Source organism: Dermacentor variabilis, chromosome 2, assembly GCF_050947875.1.
Source record: "Dermacentor variabilis isolate Ectoservices chromosome 2, ASM5094787v1, whole genome shotgun sequence".
NCBI classification, from domain to species: Eukaryota; Metazoa; Arthropoda; class Arachnida; order Ixodida; family Ixodidae; genus Dermacentor; species Dermacentor variabilis.
In genome coordinates this window covers 44122621-44149930 of record NC_134569.1, presented here as the reverse complement: position 1 = coordinate 44149930, position 27310 = coordinate 44122621, and the positions used below count along the sequence as shown (strand labels likewise).

The 27310-nt window shown below is 45.9% G+C and overlaps 1 protein-coding gene across 1 annotated transcript in view; it reads right to left on the bottom strand.

Annotated features, from left to right (window-relative positions):
* The window catches only part of Rpn6 (regulatory particle non-ATPase 6), a 113841-nt gene that overhangs the window by 60816 nt on the left and 25715 nt on the right, over window positions 1–27310 (bottom strand). The window contains exons 3-6 of the mRNA XM_075680289.1: window positions 26363–26454; window positions 16838–16892; window positions 11274–11333; window positions 11150–11168 (exon numbers count right to left, since the gene is read on the bottom strand). Of these exons, the coding sequence (XP_075536404.1) occupies window positions 11150–11168; window positions 11274–11333; window positions 16838–16892; window positions 26363–26454 (226 nt within the window). The remainder of the gene's footprint in view (window positions 1–11149; window positions 11169–11273; window positions 11334–16837; window positions 16893–26362; window positions 26455–27310) is intronic.

Genomic DNA, 27310 nt, shown 5'->3' with positions numbered 1-27310 from the left:
CTTAAGAAATGTGTGTATATGACTGTATTTTTGTGTTTGTCAGTGATAATCTTTTAACTACAACCCATACAGCATAAATTTCAGCAGTGAAAACAGAGGCATGTTTTGGTAGACAAATACTTGTTTCCCAATTTTCCGTTACGGCCCCTATACCTACATGTTTTTGTTTTAGAGCCATCAGTGTAGAATTCCATGTTATTTTGATATTTGTCCTGAAGAGCAGGGAATTCTTGTATAATGTGTTCGTGCGGGGTGTCCTTTTTCTTTAAATGTGCAAATGTTGTCACATAACTGTGTGAAATCGTCCCACGGGAGCAATGGTTATTTTTTGGCAACCTGGAGGACTTCACGAGGGATGTCATGATCCCGACAATATTCCTCACATCGCAGGACAAGCAGCCCAATTATGTTTGGTTTATTTGTGTAGTGTAAGCGTGAGTTGCAGTGTGTGACGATGTTGTAGCATATGTGTTGTGGTGAGGACTGAACTTTGAGCACTTAGGAAAAAGTTAGTAACACTCTGCGCTGCTGTAAGGGACGTACACTACACTCAACGCATAAACTTGGGACAGGTGATGTTCGGTAGGCACCACTTGCCAGTCGCAGTCCCAGGTTATGTGCTGGATCAAGTCATCGAATGCAAGACTGCCTGGCTGAGCCATAAACCACGCAGCCGTCGTCTAGAATGCTGTGCACAAGAGATCGGCAGATACGTTAAAGACACGTTCGGTCAGAACCCCAATGCTTACAAGATAGAACGGACAATATTTAATGCTTTATTTGCTTTAATCTTTAGTGCTGTTATGTGAGCTAGGAAGTTAGCCTGGTTACTCCTAAAAACTTGTGGTCTTGTTTCACCAGCAGTATGGCATCATTCAATTTTAGGACTGGATTGCTGTGTAGCCCTTGTTTCTAAGAGAACAAAACAGTAACTCTTTTTTGTGTGGAGAAACGGAAACCATTTTTGTTAGCCCATAAGTTAAGTTAATTTACTGCGATTTGAACCTGCCTTTCACAGGTTGGCAAACTTGAGGCGGGGCAAGCCACTTGGAGATCGTCTATGCATACAGAGCATGTAAGAGACGACTGTATAATCTTATTAACAGTTTATTTTTACCAGAAACAGTGTTGTGCTGAGAACACAGCCTTGTGGAACGCCATTTTCTTGGGTAAATGTACGAGAATGTACTGAGCCCAGACGTACCTGAAATGTTTGATTAGACAAAGCTAGGCAGTTCAGCATTTTACCACAGATGCCGAGGTCAGCCAGGTCTCTTAAAATTCCATATGTCCAGGTGGTATCATAAGCTTTTTCTAATCAAAGAAAACTGCAAGGCAGGGTTAGTGTTGTTTGTGTAAAAATACATATCGAATTACATGTTCCAGATGGACAAGGTAGTAGTTGAACAACCCTCGTTATATCCACACAAGTGGGGGTCTATAATGTTTCTCCATTCTAAAATAAACGAGAGTCATATTGATAATGCTTTCATATGATTTTGCCAAACAGCTTGTGAGGGCAATGGGTCTGTAGCTGCTTGTGGATGTTGGGGATTTACCGGCTTTTAGAGATGGAACTACTATTGCCTTTTTCCACTCTTCCGGCATTATACCAGATTCCCAGAGATAGATAAGCCAGCATGGCGTAGTGAATACGGTCATGACCTGGCACTGTCTTTTTCCCTGCAGAAAGTACTGTTTATTTCTTGTTGTGTGTGGGGGGAATTTTACGGTTCATTTAACACACCAGTAGTGGGCAGCTTCTGTTTGCCAGCAGACTGTTATTACTTTAAAAATTCCTTTGTATAATTCACTGAACTAGATACATCGCAAAAATGTTTGCCAAGTAAATCTGCCTGTTCGTATTGTTGCTTCTGTGCCTGGACTTGCAAGTAATGATATTGTGCAAGATGAGTAATCTCTCCGAAACTTTCCAACCTGTTCGCATTCGTTTAGACGTGAGTGAACTGTTTATTGAAGATATGTATTTCTTCCACGATGATTTTTCTGCCTGCCTTTGGATAGATCATGATTTGGCTTTGGCCTGTTTAAAGCATAAGAGGTTGGTGTAGGTGGGGTGTCTTTGTAAGATTCCCCGGGCACTAGTTTGAAATTTTTTTGCTTCTGTACACTCGGGAGTCCACCAGGGATACATCTTTTTGCACACATGGCCAGATGCTTGCGGTATTGCCTTTTCTGTCACTGAAATCAAAACCACAGTGAACTTTTATTAATTTCATTTATGCCGAGTTCACGTGAAAATACTTGTTTTGAATGTTTCACAAAAAGCAGCCAGTCAGCAAGATGTATATTCCAGCGATGAGGTTTAAAATCTGTCATGGGTAGTGATGATGAGAGTTTGATGACAGCAGGTAGATTATCGCTGCCATATGAGATGTTCAGGACTTCCCATTTAAAATCACTAAAAACACACAGTGTGCAAAAGGCTAAATCTAGGCAACTAAAATTGCGTGAAGAAGGCGAGAAATAGGTTGGCGTACTCGAGTTTAAAAGACAAATGTTATTAGAAAAAACGAAATCTTCAATAAGCTGCCCTCTTTAGTCAGTTTTATCGCTGCCCCAAAGAGTAGAATGAGCATTAAAGTCTCCCACTAAAAGAAAAGGCTTTAACAACTGGTCAATTAAATTTTCCAGGTCTCGAGTTGTAAAATGGGTATGGGGAGGAATGTACAATAAACAGATGGTGGCAATCTTAAATGATAAAACGGTGACAGTTACAGTCTCGTACGGAGTATTTAGTAGAAAGTTCTGTGTGGGGATGCCACCTTGAACAACAGCGACACCTCCTGATAGACGGCTGGAGTGCTCGTGGTCCTTTCGTACGACAGTAAAACCAGTAAGAAAATGTGTATTTTTGGGGCGTAAATTTCGTTTCTTGAAGGCAGAATGCTACTGGTGCTAACTTATTTATAATGTCTGTGATGTCACCTAGATTGTGAATTAGGCCTCTGCAATTCCAATGAATGATGAAAGCTATTTTATTGGAATTGAAAAAAAAAATTGCTTATGTGTGTCAGCTTACAAGTTGTAGGTGACATGTATTACAAAGTTGATTACTCGCATTGAGGGCAGGAACTGTTCAGGTTACTGTTGTATCTTGTAACCAGCAGGGGGCTATGCTTGTGAGCACTCCAGTGCCACAGTATAAATAGCCTACCCAAGCAGGGGGGCGGGTCTTGAGTTATGTGATGTACCGGCCAGTCGTCGTCAATAAACATTTTGCGCAACTGTCGTCTCTAATAATGGCAACGAGGATGGGATGAACTGCAGGCCCTGATTCAAGCAGCAAGCAGCAGTAGACATCATGGACAATGATCTGCCACCATCTTCTAGCCACCAACCGTTGGTCGGGCGCCTGACGGAATTCTGTACCACGGCAGGTAACATGGCTATCTACTTCAAGCGATTTGAGGCTTTTGTGAGAGTGAACAAGCTGGACGAACAAAGCAAGACGGACGTTCTTATCATGATAGTGGGTGACACCGCGTACGCCACATTGCCGAACTTGCTGTTTCTGGAGAAGACGTATCAAGAGATAAAGCAGGCGCTTCTGAACCATTACTCGCCAAAGCAGTCGATAGTCACGGAGCGTTACGACTTCCATAAACGCACACAGGGACCCCGGGAGGCAGCTGACGACTTCATCGTGGAATCGAAGCAGTTGGCAACGAACTACTCGTTTGGAACATTTTTAACTGAGGCGCTCAGAGACCAGCTCGTCATGGGTGTGCGCAACGAGGCTATTCGATGCAAGCTTTTGGCCGCTGAAGACGACGAAGGCCTAACATGGGACAAGGCATGTGTTATCGCCACGTCCATGGAAGCCGCAGAAAACCACGCGAGGTAGAAGCTACCGGGACGAGACGTGACCCGAGAACAAGATGACGATGTCAAGTGGCAATGAGGCGACAGCGCATCGACTAGGCGACAGTGTAGCGACTACGACCACACAAGGGATGTGCCTGAACGAAAAAACCAGTCAAAAACACAAAGGACAAGAGGAGAGGTTCACACCACAACGACTGGGTGTGAACCTCTCCTCTTGTCCTTTGTGTTTTTGACTGGTTTTTTCGTTCAAGTATGTACCAACTGGCCCAGATTTCAACCCTTCTGCAAAGGGATGTGCCACCGGGACGAGACATGATCCGAGAACAAGAGGACGACATCAAGTGGCAATGCGGTGACTACACAGTGACTACGTGCTCGACCAGCGACTGTCGGCGACGAGGTATGGCGGCTGCGAGGAAAGGGTCCGCTGACAAGGACAGGATGCGTGGTGTTTTCGTTGCGGGGGTCGCTACCACCAGCAGGACTGTCGGCACATAAAGGCAAGGTGCTACAGTTAGTCCCAGATGGGACATTTAGCTATTATGTGCAAGAGAAGGCAGAACAATTTCACTGCAGAAGAGGACGTGTCTAGCTTAGAATTGTATGCGCTAGGAGAAAGAGTGGAGCCGTACAAAGTTGATATGAATGTAAACAAGCAAATAATTGCCATGGAAATAGACACGGGCTCAGCAGTACCTATTATGCCTGAAAGTGAATTTGTGAAGTATTTTGGACATCTGCCATATCAGCCTGTGCAGTTTCGACATACAATGGCTACATACAATGGACATACAATGGCTCAAGCATTCCCTTGAAGGGCAGTCACTGTAAATGTAACTCATGAAGGCAATTCTTTTAGACTGCCGCTCGTGACAGCTGCAAATGAACAGGAGCGCATGGTGCCGGCATTGCTTGGCCGAGACTGGTTGAAGCATATTCACCTGAACTGGTCACATGTTTAGAGAGTGAACACCATCGCTAAACAGGATGGGTTGCTAGACAAGTACAAGGATGTGTTCACGGGCCCAATTGGTACCATTAAGAGGTTTGTGGGCTCCATTGTTTTGAAGCAGGGAGCGCAACCTGTATTCTGCAAAGCGAGGCCAGTCCCATAAGCCCTGAAAGACAAAGTTGAAAAAGAGTTGAAGGAGTTGTAATCGGCCGGTGTGTTGTACCCTACGCGTGAAAGCCAATGGGCAACCCCTGCCGTAGCAGTTCTGAAGAATGATGGAGAAGCCATCAGCCTCTGTGGTGACTACCATGTGTCTTTAAACCCCTGTGTTATGGTTGCCTACTAACCGTTACCATTGCCAGAAGATGTGTTCGCGTCGTTGGCAGGGGGAACTTGTTTCAGTGTGCTTGATTTATCGAAAGCGTACTTGCAACTTCGAATGGATGACCCTTCGCAAGAGTTGCTAACGATAAACACATACCTTGGCCTTTTCAGTTTCACGCGTTTACCGTTTGGTGCTGCGAGCGCACCTGCCATTTTCCAGTCAGTAATGAATCGGGTATTGGCCAGCTTGGAGGGCACAGTGTGCTATCTTGATGATGTTCTCATAGCAGGAAAGACTGAACATGAGTACCTGAGACGCACCGAACAGGTGCTGCAGAGACTGCGGAAGCATGGGATACGTGCCAACACTGATAATGTCAATTTCTTAAAAACTGCGTCCGCTATCTTGGTAAATTGATGCGGTTTGCATGCATCCTACGAAAGAGTAGAAGCCATATTGAGAGCTCCAACACCAACTCGTGTCTCCGAATTGAAGGCTTTCCTAGGGTTGGTGAATTTTTACGCTAGGTTCTTTTCCCAAACAGCCACCACCTTAGAACCGCTCTACAAGCTCCTCAGAAAAAATTGTCCGTAGGAATGGACAAAAGAATGTGAAACCAGCTTTCAGAAATGCAAGCTGCTCCTGAGCGAGGGTTCAGTGCTAGCTTTGTAAGATGGAAATAAACCGCTGTGCCTGACATGTGACGCATCAGCATATGGCCTTGGAGCGGTGCTCGGGCACACCAAAGGTTGCAGCGAGAGACCTATCGCTTTTGCGTCACACACGCTTACAGCGGCCGAAAGAAACTAGACACAAATTGAGCGCAAAGCTCTAGCCATTATTTTTGGCATTAAAAAAGTTTCATAAGTACTTGTTCAGTCGGCAGTTCGAAATAGTGACTGATCATCAGCCGCTGATGCAGTTGCTTGATGCAAAGAGACAACAGTCAAGTAGTGATAGCAAGAGTGCAGCGATGAAAAAATTTCTTGGCTTGTTATCAGTATGTCATCAAGTACAAGAAGGGCCAACAAGTGGGCCATGCAGATGGCTTATCGAGGCTTCTGTTGGAAACAACTACGGGGAAAGAACAAAAAATTCCTTTTCGCCTCTATCAGAGGTTCTCTTTACAGCCCAGGAAGTGGCTGAAGAAACAAGCAGGGGTGAGGTTCTGAGAGCAGTAGTAGACATGACGTGGCGCGGTTGGCCTCAAGAAACAGAAGGTCAATGCTGCCCATATTTTAATCATCGACACGAGTTGTCGATAAAGCGGGGTTGTTTGTTGTGGAACAGTCTGGTTGTTATCCCGAAAGCTCTTAGGATAAGTGTTCTGTATTTATTAGAAGACAACCACCCAGGAATGACGAAAATCAAAATGGTGGCGCGTAGTTGCATTTGGTGGCCAAATCTAGATGCAGAACTAGAAGACATGGTATGAGTGTGTGAGGTCTGTCAAAGTGTACGGAATTCAGCGCAATCAGTACCGGTGCAACCATGGCCTATAGCTACAAACGCTTGGGAGAGGGTTCATTTAGATTTTGCAGAAGGGAGATCATTGCTGCTGATGGTAGACGCATACTCAATATGGCTCAAGGTAAGAGTAATGCACGGCACATCAGCCTTGGCCACGGTGGAGGCGGTAAGGAGCAGCTTTGCAGCGTATGGCCTGCCCAGTGTTGTCGTGACCGACAATGGTCCACAATTTATATCCAGCGAATTTCAACACTTCTTGGAACAAAATGGTGTAAAGTCACTTTTCACGCCCCCATATCACCCCCGTCAAACGGTGCAGTGGAAAGGTTGGTGCACACCACGAAGTGAGGGATCATGAAATAACAGCTAGAAGATGAAAGAGCCAGCCGGACGCGGTCATTACAACACCGCATTGATAATTTCTTGTTTTCATACAGGACGATGCCACACTCGTTCACAGAATCAGTGCCCTGCAAGTTGTTTCTCGAACAAAAGGTCCGAACCAGATTGTCCATGCTGAAACCGTGCAGCATTAGAGTGTGGAAAAACAGAAGTGAAAAAAAAAATAATAAGCTCACGGCAGATGCAAGAAGGGATAACAGCCAGGACTTTACGCAAGGCGAAGAGGTATATGTTCATACTGTTCGCAACGAGAGGGTGAAGTGGTGGCCAGGGAAAATTGTCAAGAAGGTGTCAAAACTGACGTTCCTGGTTCGCACAGGTGGGGTTCTTAGGTATTGCCATGCCGATCACTTAAGACGTAAAGTGGAATCGCCAACGGCTCCCTGGTCCGAAATAACGCTTTCGGAGAACGCAAGTACCCGAAGCGAGGTACTCCCCGAAATTTTGCCGAGGGAAGGGGCATTAGAAGCAGTCATGTCCACTCAGCAGACGGCGCCATTAGCAGAGGGCCAAGCACACACACAGCAGCCAGTCGGACCAGTGCCCGCGCGGCGATCCACTAGGATCCAGCGAGTGCACGAAAGGTATGGGTACCAGTAGCCAAATAAAGGGAAGTGTTACATCTTGTAACCAGCAGGGGGCCACGCTTGTGGGCACTCCTGCACCACTAGTACAGTATATATAGCCTACCCAAGCAGGGGGGCGGGTCTTGAGTTATTATGTGATGTAACGGCCAGTTGTCGTCAATAAAGCTCTTGCGCAACTGTCGTCTCTAACAGTTACTTGTCCCTTTCTCTGTGCAGCTACAAGATGTTTCTCCTTCTTGGAGCGCTCCAAGGACTGCGGACCTTTTGGCATCAACGATGCCGGTGTTTTCGGATTGACCTCCATCGCCTTTTCTGAGGCGCTGGATGATCGAGAGCCAGGCACCGAGATGTGCGTCTCGGGCCGTGGGGTTCGGTTCAACTTCGGGCCCTGTGGCACTGCAGTCTGCCGGCCCGTCTTCGATGATGATGGAGCAGCACTGGCTGCAGCCACCAAGGGGGCAGTTGGAGTTTCTACAGGAGTACCGGATGTGGACCCTGTAGACTCCTGAAACCGGTGTGGGGCTGCCCCCTGCCCCGTCACGCTGGCATAGCTTACTTGAGTTAAGTGCCCTAGCCTTTTCCTCGCTTCATAGAATTAGATCTTTTTCTTAACAGTTATTGCAATGATTTGTTTTTCTCTTTTCCAGCAAGGGCAGCTCCGTGAGTAAGCTGGATGATCGCCCTTGCAATTGACACATTGTGCAGGAGCATTGCATTTGTCAGGTGGATGGTCATTGGCACTACACTTCGCACGTTTCCTTTCCTCTGCATGATTGTGATGCATGTCCAAACCTCTGGCACTTGAAGCAGCGCCTCGGGTTTGGTGTGTATGGTCAAACGATTTTCAGGTAGCCTGCGTTGAGTGAACTGGGCGCAGTACTAGAATCAAATGTGAGTACTACATGTTTTGTGGGGATCTGTTGGTCGTTTCGTCGAAGTGTGATCCTTTGTACCTTGATTACATTTTGCTCCTGGAATCCCTCAAGGGGCTCTTCGTCATTGAGGTTCAAGAAATCCTCTTCCGATATTACTCCTCTGCTTGTGTTGAGTGAGCAATGCGGGGATATTGTGACATTAATGTCACCAATACTTGAGAGTTCAGCAATTTTATTGACTTGGTCTTTCTTTGTCAGTTTAAGGAGGAGGGCTCCGCTTGTCATCTTTGATGCTTTGTAGCCTGATCCGATGATGTTTGATAGGCATTTTGATACTAAGAAAGCTGATAGTTTTCTAATGGTTGTGTTGCCTTCACTGTGGAGGACATGGGACATTGAGAAGGTGTCATGGTTCAGTTTCAATAGGAACTGGAACGTTGCCTCGGTGCGCCCTCGTTTTTGAGGATGATGTGGGAGGGGGGGGGGGGGAGCAGTTGCCATGTAAACAATGGAAAATTCGGCAGCGATGGTAGCCATCGACCACTGAGCCCAACAAGGGGACGCTACTAGGTTGGGAATAATACCTGCAGATGCCAGCCATGCATTGCCGCAATAACCTAATATTATATATGTACATATATACCCAAGAATGCATACATTACACACGGTTAACCCTTGCCGCCAGGAAAGATGGAAAGGTGAGAGAAAAAGACGAAGATGGAGAAGAGGATAGGAAAAGGCAACTGCCGATTTCCCCCAGGTGGGTCAGTCTGGAGGAGCCGTCTATGTGAAACAGAGGCCAAACAGGTGTGACGACTCCGCTGGGGGGCCTTAAAGGTCCGAACAGCCAGCATCGGCTCAACCTCCAGGATCCTTCTTTCCCCAGACACGGCTAAGTCGCACACAGCTACACGTGGGAGGGTCCAACCTTCGTGTGCTCGGGTACATGGTGTTGCAACACACCATGACCAGGCAGCTAGCTGGACAAATTTTTCTTCAGCTGTGAGGCTTTTCTTTCGAGGAGCCCATATGGGTTTCCTTTGTAGCAATTGGTACTATTGGGTGGATGTCTCATTTTTCTTTTATTAATTATTTCTCTCCACCTTCCGGGTTTTTGCAGAACTATTACATCGAAGATACGCCTGTATATGTTATAATATACGATACGCGGGAGTGGAAGCATAAACATATGAAGACAGTGCGCCATGCGGTGGCGAAGGGGACCATCATCATAAACACCAATTTGGGAGCGTCGGCAGTGGCGCCTCAAAAAAGCGTGGCGCAAGAGTGTGGCCCGTGGCCCCGTGGCGTGAGCAGTGCGTGAGGTTCGGCGTTGGACGAAAAAGAGCTTGCTCGCTGGGCGTCTGGCCCATAGGAGCTATCGCCGTCCGCGCCACTACGCCACACCCGAGTCAACGCTGTCGCTAGCTGAGAGGTTACCGCGCCCCGCTCTTCCGCTGGGCAACTGGCCCTGGAGGGCTGGCGGTCCTGAACCGGGGCGGTCGAGCGTTCGGGTGAGCGGCCACAGGGCTACCCCGCCACCTGTGGACGCGACCCGGTCGTCCGACCCGGCCGGCCGACACTGCTGTTTCACCCCGTTGGCCGACATCGGTTCCACGAGGTCTCCGACACGGCGACATGCGCTTCCGCCTGAACTGTAGGCCGATTATAATTGAATGGTACGTATATATAGCTGCATGTCGTCTGAGGTATTTTGGGAACTGTCGCGTGTGTGTGCCGTTTATATATGGTGTGTGCGGCAATACAAGTCTGATGTGTGTGTGTGCTTCTGCCTTTTGCTGGAGTGATCCTGCATCCAATAACATCACAGTATATATATATAAAAAAAATATTGCTAAACAATTTTTGAAACCTACAAAATGTTTCACTATCTAATAGCCATTATCTGCAAAGAAAGGAATTTTTCTTTGAAAACTACTTGTGCTACGAAAATTTAACTGGAAGCTCAGTAGTTGGGGCGGCATGCTGCAAAGCATAGGAGAAACATATGAGAATGTTGCAAGCCTTGCAGTAAAAATTTGTTTTCTGCTGCATTTTGCCATCATAATATTTCTTGCAGTTTCGATATGTCTCAAAGTTAGCTAGCTAGTGCTGAATGGCTTCAGTTGGGGGAGGAGCACCAACTAGTGGTGCATCCTCAAGTTCCAGGCCAATTTCTGTTGTCGCCCTGAGTATCAAAGTATCAAAGGCAGCCTCCTGCGTCTCGCTACTGCTGAAGCCATTGATAAAATCAGCCGCAGAAGCAGTGCAATCACAAGATCTGCAATGTTCTGGAACACGCGCACTGCTTGCAGAGGTGGTTACCGTTTTCAACTCCGACAAGCATACACGCGTTTTTGTAGCTAGTTTACAAATCGCCGCTATGCGGGAAAAAAAAGCCAAACGTCATAAGAAATGAAAGCATAGTTCTACTTCAGTACTTAGTTTAATACGATGACCGACTGGGTGCAGTAAGAAAATAGTTGAAGTGGTAATTTGAATTAAGTGATTTCTTTGTAACGAGAGTTTACTGTATCTAGCATCATCATTTACCATCTACTCTTAGCTTCTCAGACTCCTTATAGAGTACATGCTATCTTCTCAGAGTACAGTAATAAAAGCAGCTCAATGCAACAGCTACAAGCTGCACACTTGTACTGAGCAATGCTACGGCCCAAAAGCAACTCACCATATGCCCTGGAAAATGGCTAGAACAGAACAGAAAAAAAAAAAAAGAAGGATAAGAAATAATGTGATGCACGATACCAAGTACCAGATTCCAGATACAGTAAGTAAAAAGGAGAGGACAATACCTGCTTTTTTATTGCTGGGGCAATGTTCAGTCTGCGGTCCCTAAGCATAATGTTATTTCCCTAGAACACACCAGAATAACGCCATACCTGCATCAGCCTTTCACACACAAAGTAAAACTTCTGAACAGCATACAAGAACAAAGGCATAAATAATGTTATTTCCCTAGAACACACCAGAATAACGCCATACCTGCATCAGCCTTTCAAACATAAAGTGAAACTTCTGAACAGCATACAAGAACAAAGGCATAAACTGGAAGTGGTACAAATTCACAAGCATCACATACTAGTAGATCTTTAAGCACTTTGAAGCTTTTCTGCAGAGGTATCACAGAAAGTGCAATTTCAGTAAGAACTCTTAGAGAGTTTTCTTTCTTTGGTAGTGCACAGTGGGAAGCTGATAGTTCATGTCAAGAGGAGTAGAGCTAAAGCAAACCTGAACTAAAAGCATGCTCTTCCAGAACTAAGTTATCTAACACAAAACAACACAAAAAGCTTCACCCAAGTTGCTGCTAGTTGAATAGATGAATGACATTACTCATAACTTAAAGGGGCCCTGAAACACTGTTCTAACTAATCATAAAATGGCCTCGCTATTAAAGGACGTCATCTGGTGAATCTTAACTAAGTCGAGTTAATGCACCAATATCAGACCTTCTCTCTTTTCATCCCCAAGAGGCCAAAGGGGCCAAAAGTCTAGTGTCACGGTAACGAAAGGGCTCGTCCCGGTGCCCTGTGGTGGCTGTGGTAGACTATGCTATGCAGCCCGCCGTTGCCATCTAAGAGGTCACACACAACAGCTGACGCAGCTAAGCGCAGTGCAAAGGCAAAATTATTTTTCTGTCTTTTTGAGATTGCAGACATATATATTTTTCATTTATTTGGCTAAAAATTACCAATTATGCATTACCGCTAATGGTCTCGTGATCACAAAATCAGCCAATAGTGTTGGGGGGCCAGCTGCTTTCGATGATGCTGCATAACAGCTTTCCCGAAGTGAGAGCAAGCCATTTTTCACTGTTCTTGACAAAAGATCGTCAATTCTCTGCTGCGTGCAGTGCAGTAATATTTGGGTCACAGGTTCACAGCAGCCTCTATGACAGATCAGCAATGTTTTCTTGCTTTGTTCAAAAAATGTTTGTTTCAGGGTCCCTTTAATGACTTTATCACCTATGTTTGCCACTTGCATGCCCATATGTCTTAAAGAGTAGATAGACATTTCTTAAAATATGCAAACACTACAAGAGAGTGTCAAGTACTATGCCTTGCATATAAAATTGCACTGCTGACACCACAGGATCCGAGAGAGCATGATGCATAATACACAGCACAAACGTTTACGTCTAGATTATTTATGTGGCCTTAGCTGTACAGGCTCAACAAACCATTGCCCATTTAATGCTGTTATCATGGCTGCTAAATAAACATGTGCATTACAGGAAAATAAAATCCCAAAACATTGACAACTGAGGTGTGGTTGGTGGTTGCAATGAGGTGGCAATGCCCCTATTTGCATAATAAGCAGAAAAAAAATAAACTAAGCCCCAGGGAATACCAAATCAGACAAGTTTAAATTTTGTAGAGAAAGAAGAAAAATATTGCTGGCAGCAATGCGAGGGCATCATATTGGGTGGCCATGACAGTAGCGCATTGATGTCCAAGTAAATGCGCAATAAAAGTACCGTATTTTCCTGACCATAAGCCGCACCCCCTCCCCCCCATCCAAACCCCCTCTATGAGAGTTACAAAGAAAAAAATGGTGTATAAGTTGCACCACTTGTATAAGACACCTATTCTAACTCAGTTGGCATGATGAAACAATTTTGCTTTGCACGCTTGTACACTCATCACAAAATGACATACTTACTCATTTAGGGCATTAAAATTCCATAAGCAAGATCTTTACAAGCCACAAGTTATCACAGAAGAAAACTTCAACCAACATTCCTCATTTATTGCAATTCACTTGAATCCATTGAAGGCCTTATCCTCTGACACAGTCAAAAAGTTCAACCACTTTGCTTGGCAGCATCGCAGGGCCACCGTTGTTGGCATTGCCTCTGCGGCGTGGTGTGCTCAGGATGAACATGCAAATGATCACAACATGCCTGCCTGAACCTGAACATACACATACAAAAGCGAAGTGGCAGCTGGAAGTACCGAGACTTCTCGCGTGTGCCACTGATGATGATGATACTGATGTGGTGCCTTTTGTGATTGGTATATCTTGAACAAGAGAAAGAGAGAAAATTGTGGCATCTTTTTCTGATCCTGGTATCCCAAGACCACTTTAGACTGGTGAAGCCAGATCCAGAGAGAAATTTTCGACCACAATTGGCTCGCTCCAGCAGCTTGGGCAAAGGAGCCAATCGCCACTGAGAAATTCAATCCCGATTGGGCACGATCGCGATTAAAAGTGGTCGCGAGACACTGCTATTGCTTATTGCATCAGTTTCATATGTTTTAACATTTTCTTTAAGTAAAACTAAACTACAACAGCTAATTAGTATGCATGACCTTTAATCACGGAACTAGTCATATCAGCAGGGCCAAACTGGCTGCCACCGCACGGCCTACACCGCGAGCGAGCCCTAGGAGCAAACATCGGTTGCCTTGGTCACTCCACTGTTAATACAAAATTTGATTCTTTTTCACAATGTTGCTGCGCACAGTTTCCTGTACTCAAAGGAGAGAGAGAGTGAGATAAAAAAAAAGAAAGAAAGAATGAGAAAAAGAAAAATCCAAGGACACCTAAGCACTTCTTACGAGTTGTAAATGCGAAAGCATTAATGTCCAATTGAACGCAGCTGAGCGGTCCGAGTTTTGCTCCGAGAGTAATGTACTAAAGTGGTATGTGCTGCCCGAACCAGCAAGCGGCAGCAGCCTACGGTGCTGGCTCGAGCACCGTGTACCAAAGTTCGAGAGAGAGGGTGACATGGTGTCACGGCGATGCCCTCTCCCCTCAAGCAACACCTGGCAGGTGTCCCCTTTCACCCGGTCTACACTGTCGAGTTGCGCTCGTGACGTGGCAACCAATGGGACTGTAGGTGTCATTTCGCTGCTATAGACAACAGAAGCCAGCTTTTTTGCTCAATGGGCCATTTGACACTTTCCCGTTTAAAAATATCCACATTGGTTACACCAGAAAGTATCGTTTTGTGTATGTACAGCCAAAGCTCGATATATGGAAACAGGATATAACAAAACAATGGATATAACAAAGTAAGTGAAATTCCCCTGAAATTCAGATAGGGTTCATATTGCAGTACATCCAGTAATGGATATAACAAAGTAATTTTGGCTGCGCTTCCAAGTTTGTTATAAAAAGGTTTTATTATACAAGTCGCACCGTTGTATAAACATTGTTTTGCACCTATAATCCAAAAATTATGATATTCCATTAAACCTACATTGCTAGCAAAAACAGCACACCTTATTCTATCTGGAACCATACAGGTACTTATACTGATGTTTCAATACTTACAAAACTCTATACCATCCACAGAAAGCTTGCGAACACAAGTGGGAAAAGAGAACAAACCATTAGCTTCACTAGAAAACACATAAGCGCTACCCGAAGTCATCAGCTTCTTACATTAAAACAACTAAGCAACAGTCAGCGCTTACAAGTAGAGGTGGACATAAAAGCCAGGAGCACACCTGTGGAATTCGGAGCAACCAAATCGCCTTTTTAATCACTTCGCTGCTGCTGCTTTTGCTTTTTAAAAAATTTTTCAGACTATGTTTCATGGTAACAAATTCCATTTCTCTGAGATTTTGCAAGGAGGATGTTTCCCAGCATTCTTACCATACATGGCCGAGTGGAACTGTGCTCGTCTTTTTCACATTGCTAAATTACTGCTCGCACTTTGAATTGCTGTGTAGTATCGGCAAAATACCCAGCATCACTTTGGTTGTGTACTGCTTTAAAAATGCTTGAAGATACTTTTGTGCTCATGCTCCTTACTTAAAGCCAAGAATGACAGTAGGCCTACACAATGCCAAAGATAATGATGGAGAGTCTAGGGTTGCTAGTTGCATAATGTGGCCTTCGCTCGCGAACTGAATGAGACTAGGGTCACTAGGGCACCCACCAACACCGTCAGCGTAAGCAGCGGCACTAAAGTCCTGTAAATGTTAATGAAATACTGCAACTTCTGGGAGATTTTCCTGTTAACCGTACAACAGGAAGAAACGGCCAAAATCCAGGAGTCTCCCAGATAATCAAAGAGACTTGGCAGATATGCAGTAGAAACCATCTGCTACTGCCAGTGATGCCCACTTCCCCCAAGTTCCGTCTACTGTTGTTAGTTGCATTGACACAGTTGTATACAGGTTGTTCAACTAACTTGGGCAACGCATCGCCCCCTCCATCGTCTTTCTTCACTGGTTCGAAAAGGAAAGAAAAAATGCATGCGCTGCATCAAATGCTGCCTCCAGTCCCATACCGTATTCACAGGTCGCAGCTGCTTTTTCGTTGAACAATTTGTTATGTAGTGAAGTGGGACGCTATAGTAGGCCATCCTCTCCAGCACTTTCTAGTGGGTTAATCTCTCCGGCGCTTTTGCTCGGGGAACACCGCTCATGCATGGTCTGTGCCCTGCTCTAACAGTCGGTCCCAAACGCCAGCAACTAATAGGCGATGTGGTTACATGTGGAGGTGCAGGGTAATAATCCCTGTACCTTAAAAGAATAGCCCCTTTTGTCACTTTTTGTCTAGCGCAATCACCGACAGCCTGTTCACTCTATCTCTGTGCATGGAGCAGCCATTGCTCATTCATTCCAACTTACATTTCAAGGCACTAAAAGCGCGGCACGTTAACAGGCAGTCAGGTGGCATTTAAAAAAAAATTTCACGCACATTTAGAAAGGCTGAAAAATAAACAGGGCAGCTATCTTCGCATAGATGAAATAATCCAATGTCTCTGAACAAGCGCTGCAACTTTTGTTTTGAAGATCTTTTGCTAGAGTTAATATTTTAAATAGTTCATTAAGCAATCTTTGCTAATTACCTAGCTTGGTTGATTGAAAGGCTCCATATGGCTCAGAACAATAGTGCAGCAATTCTACACGCGTCGCGCCTATGTTCTTAAAAAACCTGTCAGTCAAAACAACCTGTATAAGTTGCAATGTATACAAGCTAGCCCGCAATGCCATGGAACACTCTGCAATTTTTTGAGATCGAAACAGATTGTCCACAATACAAAAGGACGCAATTACAATCGTCACCCTATCTTTCACGCCTGCTCAATTATTTGAACTTCCCATCACCTATTCCATAACGATGAGACATAGTAATGCATAACTTTTCTTGCTCAAAAATTGCTTAGACACATCACAAAATTAAAATATGGAAACCTAGTCCTTACCTTCTTAATCTTTACTTGTTTCCATCAAATAAACGGAAATAGAGTCCTGAGAGAATATTTTGATGGTCTAAACAGATTTAGCATAACCCTTTAGTATCCTTTTAAAAAAATGCCATCGTCTGTGTAACTCAAAATACACGCCCGGAAAAACCTTAAGAATTAAGAGGAAGGCAAGAAAGGTAAAGCGTGACTCACTGATGCCTGCGCCCTCTGGGCATCCTCTTCCGTGTCAAATGTCACGAATCCATACCTACAAAGAGAGAATGTGCAGCTCATGTTTGAAAAGCAAACACTCACATCTAAGACAAGACAGATTAGGTACCACACGTGACACTTCAGTAGAGAAACATAGTGAGGCATCTGCATAATCACTGCTTGGTACTTGTCCAACGTCGGCAACAGCTTCACCGTACATCCACTTTCACAAAGTGGAACAGAGGCAGATTCCCCTCCCCCCACTATGCATTTTTGCTGAGCGGCGCACTTCTGGTGATGATCTTGTGCGCAAGCCCTTGCGTGTGTCGTGTTTGGCGCAGTGGACGATTTGGTGCACTCTGCACGTGAACACCTGATTAGCGTTGCAAGTCAGTGCCACAGTCACGAGTACTGAAGCAGGCATAAGAGGATGAAAGAGTATGATTGCAGCACTGGAACACGGTAGAAAATTAATTTCGTTCCCTGCGCGCGTGACTGCGTGACAGGAAAACAAGCAGACGAAACGCAAGTCCATCTCTCTTGCTATGGTACGAATTAAAACAAGAACCCACCGACACACAGGTTTGTATGTTATATTATTAGAAAATTAGTAAATTAAATTATGCGGTTTTACATGCCAAAGCCATGCTCTGATTATGAGACATGCCGTAGTGAGGGGCTTCAGAAATGTGGACCAACTGTGGTTCTTTAACGTGCACCTAAATATAAGTACACGGGTGTTTTCGCATTTCGCCAGGTGCACTTGTGTGGTTGATGTAGACTCACCGGCTGGGAGTGCGGGGCCCGCGAGGAGAAGGGCAAACGGCATTTGGTTTCTAATTTAAGCTCTTCCCACAGCACATAGGGATGCGATACTTAGCAGACATGATCATTAATGCACATTGTATGCACTGCGCTTGTCAGCTCAAAATGGCCAGACCTGGTAAGGGGCCTTTTAAAGAAAAATTATGCGGATGCCACGCACTGTGGGCATCGGAACTTCTTGCGCCTGCAAGAAGAGCAGATGCAAGAAGTAACATTTGTTCCTTTCGGGGCTGGGTGGAATCAATCATAAATAAATTGGATGCATTTTTTTCGGCTCAATTGCCGAAAATTCAGTGTGACAACTGTATAAGATTCCCGTATGAGATAGCATTCTCACAGGGGAAAGAGGTCACTCCAACACCTTTCCCCCTGTTGAGCTATTCTGTTCCTCTCTCGCTAGGTCATGTGGCCCCCTTTCAGCGAAGTCTGACAAAAACGGCATAGGGTCTGCTTAAACAGCTTCGCTGTAAAAAGCTATACTGTCGTCTGTCGGGTGCTGTTTTACTCAACGATGGCAACAAAGGGCGGTGATGGCGTATGCAACGTCACCACTACCTGGTTGGGCGACGGGAAATTTGAATTGCGATAAAGGCATTCAGCCCCTTCAGATGCAATTTTCTTGTAAACTAAGGCTCTTCTTGGCCCGAAAGATGCATTGCGAGGTTTCTGGAATGGTATTTAAACAGTCCACATCGACATGGTATTTGCCTTTCGTGCCCTTTATAACTCCTTAGATGATTGTGCCACTATGTAGCGCCCTTGTTACGTTTAGACCACAGCGTCGAAACATTGCTAGGGGTGTGTGAAAACCAAATTTTTTAATACAAATAGAATGCCTAGCTTCAAATATAGAATCAAATAAGGATAAGCACATGCACTTATTATCAGGTTTGGTTATTTTTTACATGTTGGAATATTGCAATTACATTGTCAACGGTAAAAATATTTAAGCCTAGTAAGCCGTTATACTAAACGATTGTGTATTTCGCTTATGCTAACTAGGAAAACTGAGTGATTACCACTAGCAGTCTGTTGTTGCCAACCTGTACCCTTATTATATAACATCAAATGCCCGCAAACTCGAGACTCATTTGACCTTGTGCTGGTAGTTAGTCATTGTGCTTGCTGTCGAGCAATAAGAACGGCACTGCAATTAAGTGCACCTTCACTGTCCACGATAGGGATGGTTGATCAATTCTTTTTATTCAATTAACGATTAATCATTCATCATTTTAGACTAATCAATTAATCACTTTCAATGCAATGTTCTTCACCAATGAATTAATCAACATGTTTGGCAGCCACTTTAATTAAAAAGGTTGAAACACAGTCATCTATGTATGTAGGACCCTATTTTAATGTTTGAGAGGTGGAACCAAGCTTGAAACAAGCGGCAAAAAAGATTGATTAAAAAAAATTATAGGGTTTTATTTTATGTGCCAAAACAAAGATCTGATTATGAGGCGCACCATAGTGGAGGACTCCAAAATAATTTGGACCACCTAGGGTTCTTTACCGTGCACCTACCGTTATATTTCGAGCAAGCACCCCCATCCGTGCAAGCCCTCCCCCTAACTTCACTGCTAATTTCAAGTGCGCCCCTCCCCGCTCCGCACACTTATCCATTGCCTCCTTTACTAGATGCCTGCTGAATGGCTCGAGCTCCCAGCGTAACAAGCTTGTCCTCAGTTGTGAAGCACGCAAGGCGACGTTCGCAATCGACACTATCATCACGGGCGGCGGGTGGTGCTGTTGGCTGGTGACTGAGTGCACGGTGTTTATGTCGTCGCTACTACGGTAAAACCACGGTTGGCACAATCCTATGGGTGTGCTTCTTAAGCGTTGGTTGCCCAGCTCTCTCAAATAGCTGTAAACATATGCTGAGCTATGGTTGAGATTAATGGCCTTTGAGATCAGTGCACACGCATGAAGATTTCCAAAGCCACGCGAGGTAGTGCCCAGTAGTTCTGCCAGCCATATGTGGCACTAGCAACCGAACCTAGTGGAGAGGAGAAAAGAGAAAGGGTCTGGCACCTGGTTTTTCGTTCATGGGGCAGACATCTAGTAAACGAGGCAATGCCTTATAATGCACCACATTCAGGCACCACATTCAGGCAACACTGGCCTGTCCCATCCAGCTCCCGAAAAGTTTCCGTGGCTCTTTCATTTCTTTTTATGCGCATCCCCGTTAGTGACAAGGCAACTCGCATGCCGTTTGGAGTTCGCGGACCACCGGCCAACAGCGGTCTTGCTAGCAAAAGGCGTTATTTGCCTATTACACAGTGCGAAGGATATCGCTGCATACCAGTGATGTGGGCACTCAGCGACAGAGGAGTGATAGTGGCTACGCTCACAACCGCTGATCGCTCGCCACCGATATCGTCACTAGGCTTTTTCCGGCTCGCTTTGAATCTGTAGCAAATGGCCCTTCAGAAGGAACCGCTGATGCTCCCAAGCAGCAATGTTTTGTTACCGTTGTTGCCACTTTACCCTCCCTTTGCGGATCCGCCAGCTGAGATGCGAGCATGACCAAGTTGCGGTTGAACAACACTAACAAATCTTTGGTTTAATAAAGTTTGTGTTAATAAAATTTTAAATCCATACCCACTGCATTTTTTTTTCTTGCAGGAAAATTTTGTCGTTGCCATCTTGAATTTTGGTGTAACCATTCGCCTTCTGTCTCGCAGCGCACCTAGGGACTCGCTCCACCAGTTGTGCTGATACTGCTATCAGCTATCGCGAACGAGCAAGTTGATGCACCCAGCCCTGTTTGTGGACGGGAAATGCCCCGGCCAATCGCTAACGGCTGCATGCAACAGAGGCCCTCGCGCAAGCCGCCTATTCTTCGTAGTCGACCGCATCAACGACATCTGCCTCTTCATCAACACTGCAGTTGAGCTGTCCATCGTTCTTGCCACAGCCACAGATCGCCAACACGACAAGTCCAGACCCACACTACCATGACGTCGTACAGGGTCCGATCAATAACGCTAGACATCGGACTCCGGCGCTAGCACAGATGGGCATTTGTGATCGCCAACGCCAGCTTTACCATACTGGAAGCGGATTTCCTCAGCCATTTTACCAAGTATGGACAGCTGGGCTAGTTGGTTATGATTAGCATTATAAAACATCGTTCCAGCGCACAATTGAACAAGGATGAGAAGAGAAAGACAACAGGGGGCACTAGTGGGGCACTAGCAGCCCCCCACTCCCTCCCCCTGTGTACCATAAAGCCCTATTTCCATGAATAAAATTCCGGCGTTCGTGTTGTCTTTCTCTTCTTGTCCTTGTTCAATTGTGCACTGGAACGATGTTTCAGCCATTTTAACCTATATGTGAGTATTTGAAATTGGTGCCTAAAGGATAATGCCACATCCCTTGATGCACTTGGCCTGCAATCCAACCTCACATCGTCTGGCATCTGAACGTTTCAGTTGGTCTCAACATACGACAAGGTACTTGCCGAGTACCCACAACTCCTGAAGCCACGAAACGATATGCTGCCCGTGGAACCACCACTGGCACACCTGTCGCCGCGGAAGCTTGCTGGACGGAGGTTGGAAGTCGCTCGCTGTGACTGAGCACATGCTTCAGCTCGGTGTTATTCGACCTTCCTCCAGCTGCTGGTCTTCACCTCTCCATCTGGTTCCAAAGCAGGAGGGCGGCAACTGGCGGCCTTGTGGCAATTACAGAGTTTTGAATGCTGCCACTACTCCAGATCAATATCCCCTTTCCCACATACATGACTTTGGCATTAGTCTCGCAGGAACCAAAATATACAGCATGATCGATTTGATGAGGGTACACAAGCCAATTCCGGTCGAACCCAGTGACATTCTAACTGTATTCACTACTCCATTTGGCCTATTGAGTTCGTTCGTATGCCTTACGGTTTAAAGAATGCAGCGCAAACTTTTCAAAGATTCATGCATGAGGCTACACCATGGAGGAAGGAAACTGAGAGGTCCTACCCCCTCCGCGCGCTATGAGAAAAGTGTGGAGGAAATGACGTAGTAGGTTCTCCCCTTTTTTGCTGCATTTTATTTCTTTGCTGTAGTGGTCACGCCTTTCGGGCCAGAATGGCGGCTTTGTTATGGTTCTGTGCGCTCACACGTGTTGCTCCGTAGGCTTCGTACCGTGGCAAAGGCATCGTGCGAGCAGGTTTGCGTTGGGTCTCCGCATTTTGTTTAGCTGCGTTATCTGGACTGTGCTCTCCCGGATGTTGCTGTGGCCAGGTGAAACAGGAGGAACTAAAGTTCGTGAAATGAATGCGCATGCAACGCTGTACGGAACGTACCGCGCCACGGCAATGGCAACGGACGAAGCAATATCCGCGGGAAATTTTGTCCTCTTTGGCGGAATCACGCTAACGTGCCATCGCAGGCCGAAGCCGATGTGTTTCAGAACCTGTACAATAAACGCCTTGCAAGTCAGTGATTCCTGCTTTTGACAGCGCATATGGTGCATTTGCGGCACGTATAACGAACATCATGAATGCATAGTCCGTGTTCAGTAACAACTTGCTTTTGTGTACATTAAAACACATGTTGCTTAACTGTTGCTTATTCCTCGCAGTACTCGCGACAGCACAAAGTCTTTTAAGCAGAGCGTGTTTGAGGTTCATGCACGCCTGCACAGGTGTACCTCAATACATGTGCTGATAGAGCGTTACGCAGAATATGTACATTTTTCTGCTCTCAGCACCGTGCGTCTGCCAGCCAACGCTTCATCCTGGAAGATGTGAAAGAAGCGGCTGCTTTGACTTAAGGAACGAATCCTCCCTACTGCAGGCGTATCTTATCTGTGCGCGCGAGAAGCGCAGGGAAGTCAAGGTTAGTGGATGCGCTGCAAGAGTTGGCAAGGCTCCACAGAATGTACGCCAGCCGGCTGGTTCTCTACGTGTAATGTTCTGCACCGTGCGCCTGCTATCGCAAAACTTTGGTTCCGTGATGCTTCACTTACTGTGGTAAGAAGGCACCTCAGGCCGCAGTCAATGAATCTAAATGCGGAGACAGAAATGACATTCTGCCTCCTCGTCGACGCGCTGTCGTAGTGATGCACAGCCGCCCAAAGTTTGTTTCAATAAAGCACAACGATTCCTCAAGCGAGAATATATCGCAAATGGGTCCGTGTGTCGTACGTGTCCCCAGTGCATTCTTGCAGTGCAGTGAGAATGCGTACATTTCTTTAGTATCGCCGGACGTCTAGCTCGCAAGACCATCTGAGGGCCCCAGGAAGCCCAAGCAGAGAAAAGCAAGTACAAGGGAGCGATTAAGGTGAACTTTTCTTAAAAACACGCAAGAACTGGGCAGTGGCCGGTACCTTGCAGTTGATGAGAACAGTTCAGTTGACTGGCCTTATAAGGCATGTTTATTTTCATAAAAGCCGGTAAAAGCAGCCGATTCGACCTCACGGCCCTATTTGCGAAGTTCATTATGAGCTTCTTTTAACACGACTTCGGCAACAGTAATATCGCGATTGTTTAGTATTGCTGTGGAGAGCGCGCGTCCGAGCAGCCCGGTTGCGCGCAGCGCAACATGGTTTTGCGAATAATGTAAACAAGAGAGGAGAGCTGGAGCGATAGGTGGAGCAACGCTATGACAATGCCAACTTCCGGTTTCACTTAGCTTCACAAAGAGTGACGTCAGGGCCTCTCTCGAGTTTCCTTCCTCCATGGGTTACAACCGAACTCCTGTACATTTTGGTTTACCTTGACGGCATTCTGGTTGCAAGTCGCGTAGATGAAGAGCCCAAAGAGCACTTTCGCCTTCTATTTGAGTGACTGGATGAATACGGCCTGGTCCTAAACCCCCAGAAATGCATTTTCTGAGCTGAAGCCCAGGATTTTCTTGGCCATCGCATTTCACCCCAAGGCATCACAGGTACGGGCACTCGAGCACTTTCTCTCTCCAGTCTCCTTCCAAAAGTTGCACGAGTTTCCGGGGGTCAAATTTTCACGGGCTCTTCGTACCATCCTGTGCGCAAGTTATACAGCAGCTTACCGACCTGCTGCATTGAGACTGCAAGAAACCGCCTACCTTCCACTGGTACTCGGAGCACGAACACTCTTCCCAGGAAGCCAAAATACGGTGTGCGACTGCAATGTTGCTGATTCATCCGTTGCCGGACGTGCCAACTCGCTTTTCGTAGACGAGTCGACCACGGCAGTGGGTGCAGTACTGCAGGAGCATGATAGCATGATAGCACAGGCTGGAGGCCACTGGGCTTCTTCTCAAAGCACCTGAAACCTACAGAAGCTCGCTACAGCACTTTCGGGAGGGAGATGTTAGCCATCTATTGCACTGTCAAGCATTTCCACTTTCTTCAAGGGTGTAGATTTTACATTCTGACTGACCACAAGCCAAGTTTTCAAGAACAACAGTTCTTCGTACTCGGAACATGAGCTTCGGTAACTTTCCTTTATCTCCGGGATCGAAAATCAGGCAGCTGATGCACTGTCGTGGATCGGTGCTGCACCTGCTGGCCCTGTGGATTTCCAATTTCCAGCTTCCACCCAGCAAAACGACCCCGAGCTGCGACAATTGTGGGAAAAAGGCTCATTGCTCCAGCTTGAGAAGGTGCTGCTTCCCTAGACAACAATATTGGTCACGTGCGACACATTGCAGGCAGTTCCTCATCTGTTCATGCCCCATCAGTTTCGGCAGCCAATATTCTATTCACTGCACAGGTTAAGCCATTCCGGAATCGAAGCGACACAGAGGCATATATATCACAGACCTTTTCATCTGGCCAGGGATCAACAAAGACGTCCGAAGCCGGGCAAGAAGCTGCCAAGCCTGTCAAGCTGTGAAAGCAATCCGGCACATGCGTTCAGCGGTGCAGCCGTTTCGACCTACAGAGAGCTGTTTCTATTACGTGCATTTAGACTTGGTGGGGCCTCTTCCGCCCTGCCAAGATTTCAGGCACCTTCTCATGTGTGTCAACCGGTACTCAACGTGGCCTGAGGCAGCACCTTTACAAGACATCATGGCCAAAACAATGGCGGAAGCATTTGTTGCTACGACGGTGTCGCGGTACCGTTGCCCTTTGCGAATAACTACTGACCAAGACCGACAATTCCAAAGCTTGATTTTTTTTTCTGCCCTGGCAAGACTGCTCGGCATGCACTTGCATAATACCACGGCTCACCACCCACAGAGCAACGGCATGGTCGAGCATCTCCACCGACAACTGAAGGAGTCACTGACTATCACGCTTTACAGACAGCACTAGGTGGAAAGGCTACCCCAGTACTACTGGGGTTGCAAACAACAATCAAGGATGAGCTCAAGTCAGCACAGCCGAGATGTTCTATGGATCAGCGATCTGCATTCCAGGCCAGTTTTTCGGCACCCAACAAGGCACTTCGCCAGCAGCTGCACAGAACTTAGAGAGGCTACATTCCTGGCTCGACCAGCTTTGACCTACACCCCCACATATCACCCGCGGGCAGCCTGTGTTTAGTTTCCTGACAATGGACACAACCACGCACATCTTCCTGCAGCACGATTCAATCAAGTCACCACGGACTCCTTCCTACGAAGGCCCCGTGGTTTCCTTTTCAGAGAAAAACCTTGAAGATTGACGTTCATGGCAAAGAAGAGAGTGTCATGCGACTGCATAAAAACAGCCTATCTTGTACATTACCTTTTCATTTCTTCCGCCATTCACCCCTAAGCCTCCGGCATTCTAGGGGGGGAGCCCCTGCAGTGACCGTCCTCTATTTATGTTTCTTGCTCCGCGGCAAACCAGTTTGCCTCGTTTGCTGTCTCCACATGGTGGTCATTGTTCCCTGCTTGCCCAATGGGGGTGCCACCACAGCCACCTGGCGAACCTGCTTTTAGGCTATGTTCACACTTGGGAAAGGCCAAAGCGGCTGGAAAATCTTTTACACGCATGACTAAGATGTTCACATTTGTTTCACCACTGCAGCGGAAACCATTGCCACTTTCACCCACATCCATCTAGTCTGCATATGTTTATCCTCGTGGTGGTGCTGTTCATCACACCATTTCAAGCGATATGTTTATTCATTGGCCCATCAGTTATTAAAAGCTATCAGTTTGCGCAACTGCACGTGTCGTCTAACTTTCGTCTATCATCAAAGAGGTAGAAGACATAGTTTTGATATTTTTACCTATGGGTTTTTCCTAGAAATGGACAATGAACAACGGAATAATAAATTTTACAACCAGATGTTTACATGCTAGTGCAGCTTTCGGAACGGCTTTCTGCTTTGAAATGGCGAAAAAATTGGTCTGAGACTGACCGGGTTTGCCGCCTGGTTTTCCACCTGTTTTGCCACCTAGGCGAGTGGATTTCTTCAAGTTTTTGCCACCTCTGCCTGCTCCAAGACCAAAAGTGAACATAGCCTTACTGTGGAACAAAGTCAGTTGAACCTCCGTTCTTGACCTGTCAAAACTTGTTTACTCGCCTCCGCTAAACCGAGCTCCCAACATACTCTTTTGCAACACTTGTGTACACCATTATACAGGCTTTTTAACTGATGATGAACAGGACAAATGGGTTCATATAATCAAAAGACTGCTTACAAAAGTACTTTTTACAGCATGTCATCACGAAGCAAGACAAGCTTTCCTCAGTCAAGCACGTCCAGCTACTTGAACAAGACATCAAGCCAATCCAGCAACTTGTTGCAAATGTGAGCATGCGGCTTCAGGCTGATTATGCACTTACCCTTTGGACACACCAGCTCTGTCAAGTATGATCTTTGCATTAGTCACCACTCCATAGCGCGAGAAGAGCTCATGGAGTTCAGATTCTGTGGTCTGCAAGTGAAACAGCAAAAGCAGCAGTTACTACTGGTGCAAACTACACATTAGCTAAGTATAACAGTTCCACTCAGAGCAAACATCGGATTCTACCAAGTTGACATTTCCAAATTCCCAGAGTTTTCCAGGTTTTCCCTGAGTGCTTCTGCAAAATTTCCTGAGTGACACAGAGCTATGCCTTATGTCAAGACGGCCGGACACCATGTTGCCTGATGCTGTCACCCTCTAGTAAGCATGTTAAAAGATAAAAAAAAAAAAGACTTAATCCAGTTTGAATAGTAAGGAGTAGTGTTTATTTTATTCGAAAGGAAAACAGAAGGCGGGGCTTAGTAAAATGCAAAGCAAATAAAATAAATTTAAAAGAAATGAAAAAGGTAAAGCCCATTACAAATTGAGTCAAACATTTTTAAATACGAATAAAAAGAGATGCATACGGAAGCAAATATTTTCGAATATGAGCTATTTCTATCGACTGATAGCAAGCTCAATGGTATGAGGCCTGAACTTTGTCACCAGTGAGATTCTCTCTCAGCAGCTGGATAGTCAACCTCAAGCGTCCCGACATACTCTCAGCTCGCACACAACACCTCGGTGCTGCGTTTCACTGCTTTCTTCTTCTTTTTTTTTTTTCAAGAGTTTATTTTGCTTTGGATGAGAGACACCTGCATCTCGGCGTCAGTGAACACTGTTTTTTGAGCTCAAGCTCCTTCAAAGAAGCAGTGGCACACTTCCTTTCCCGTTCATTCTCAATGCGTAGGTCCTTTATATTCTTGCCTTCCTTCCGACGTGTGTTCACCACACGGACCATATGAAACATCCTCTTTAACAGTTGTACAGCGAACGCCGGATTTTT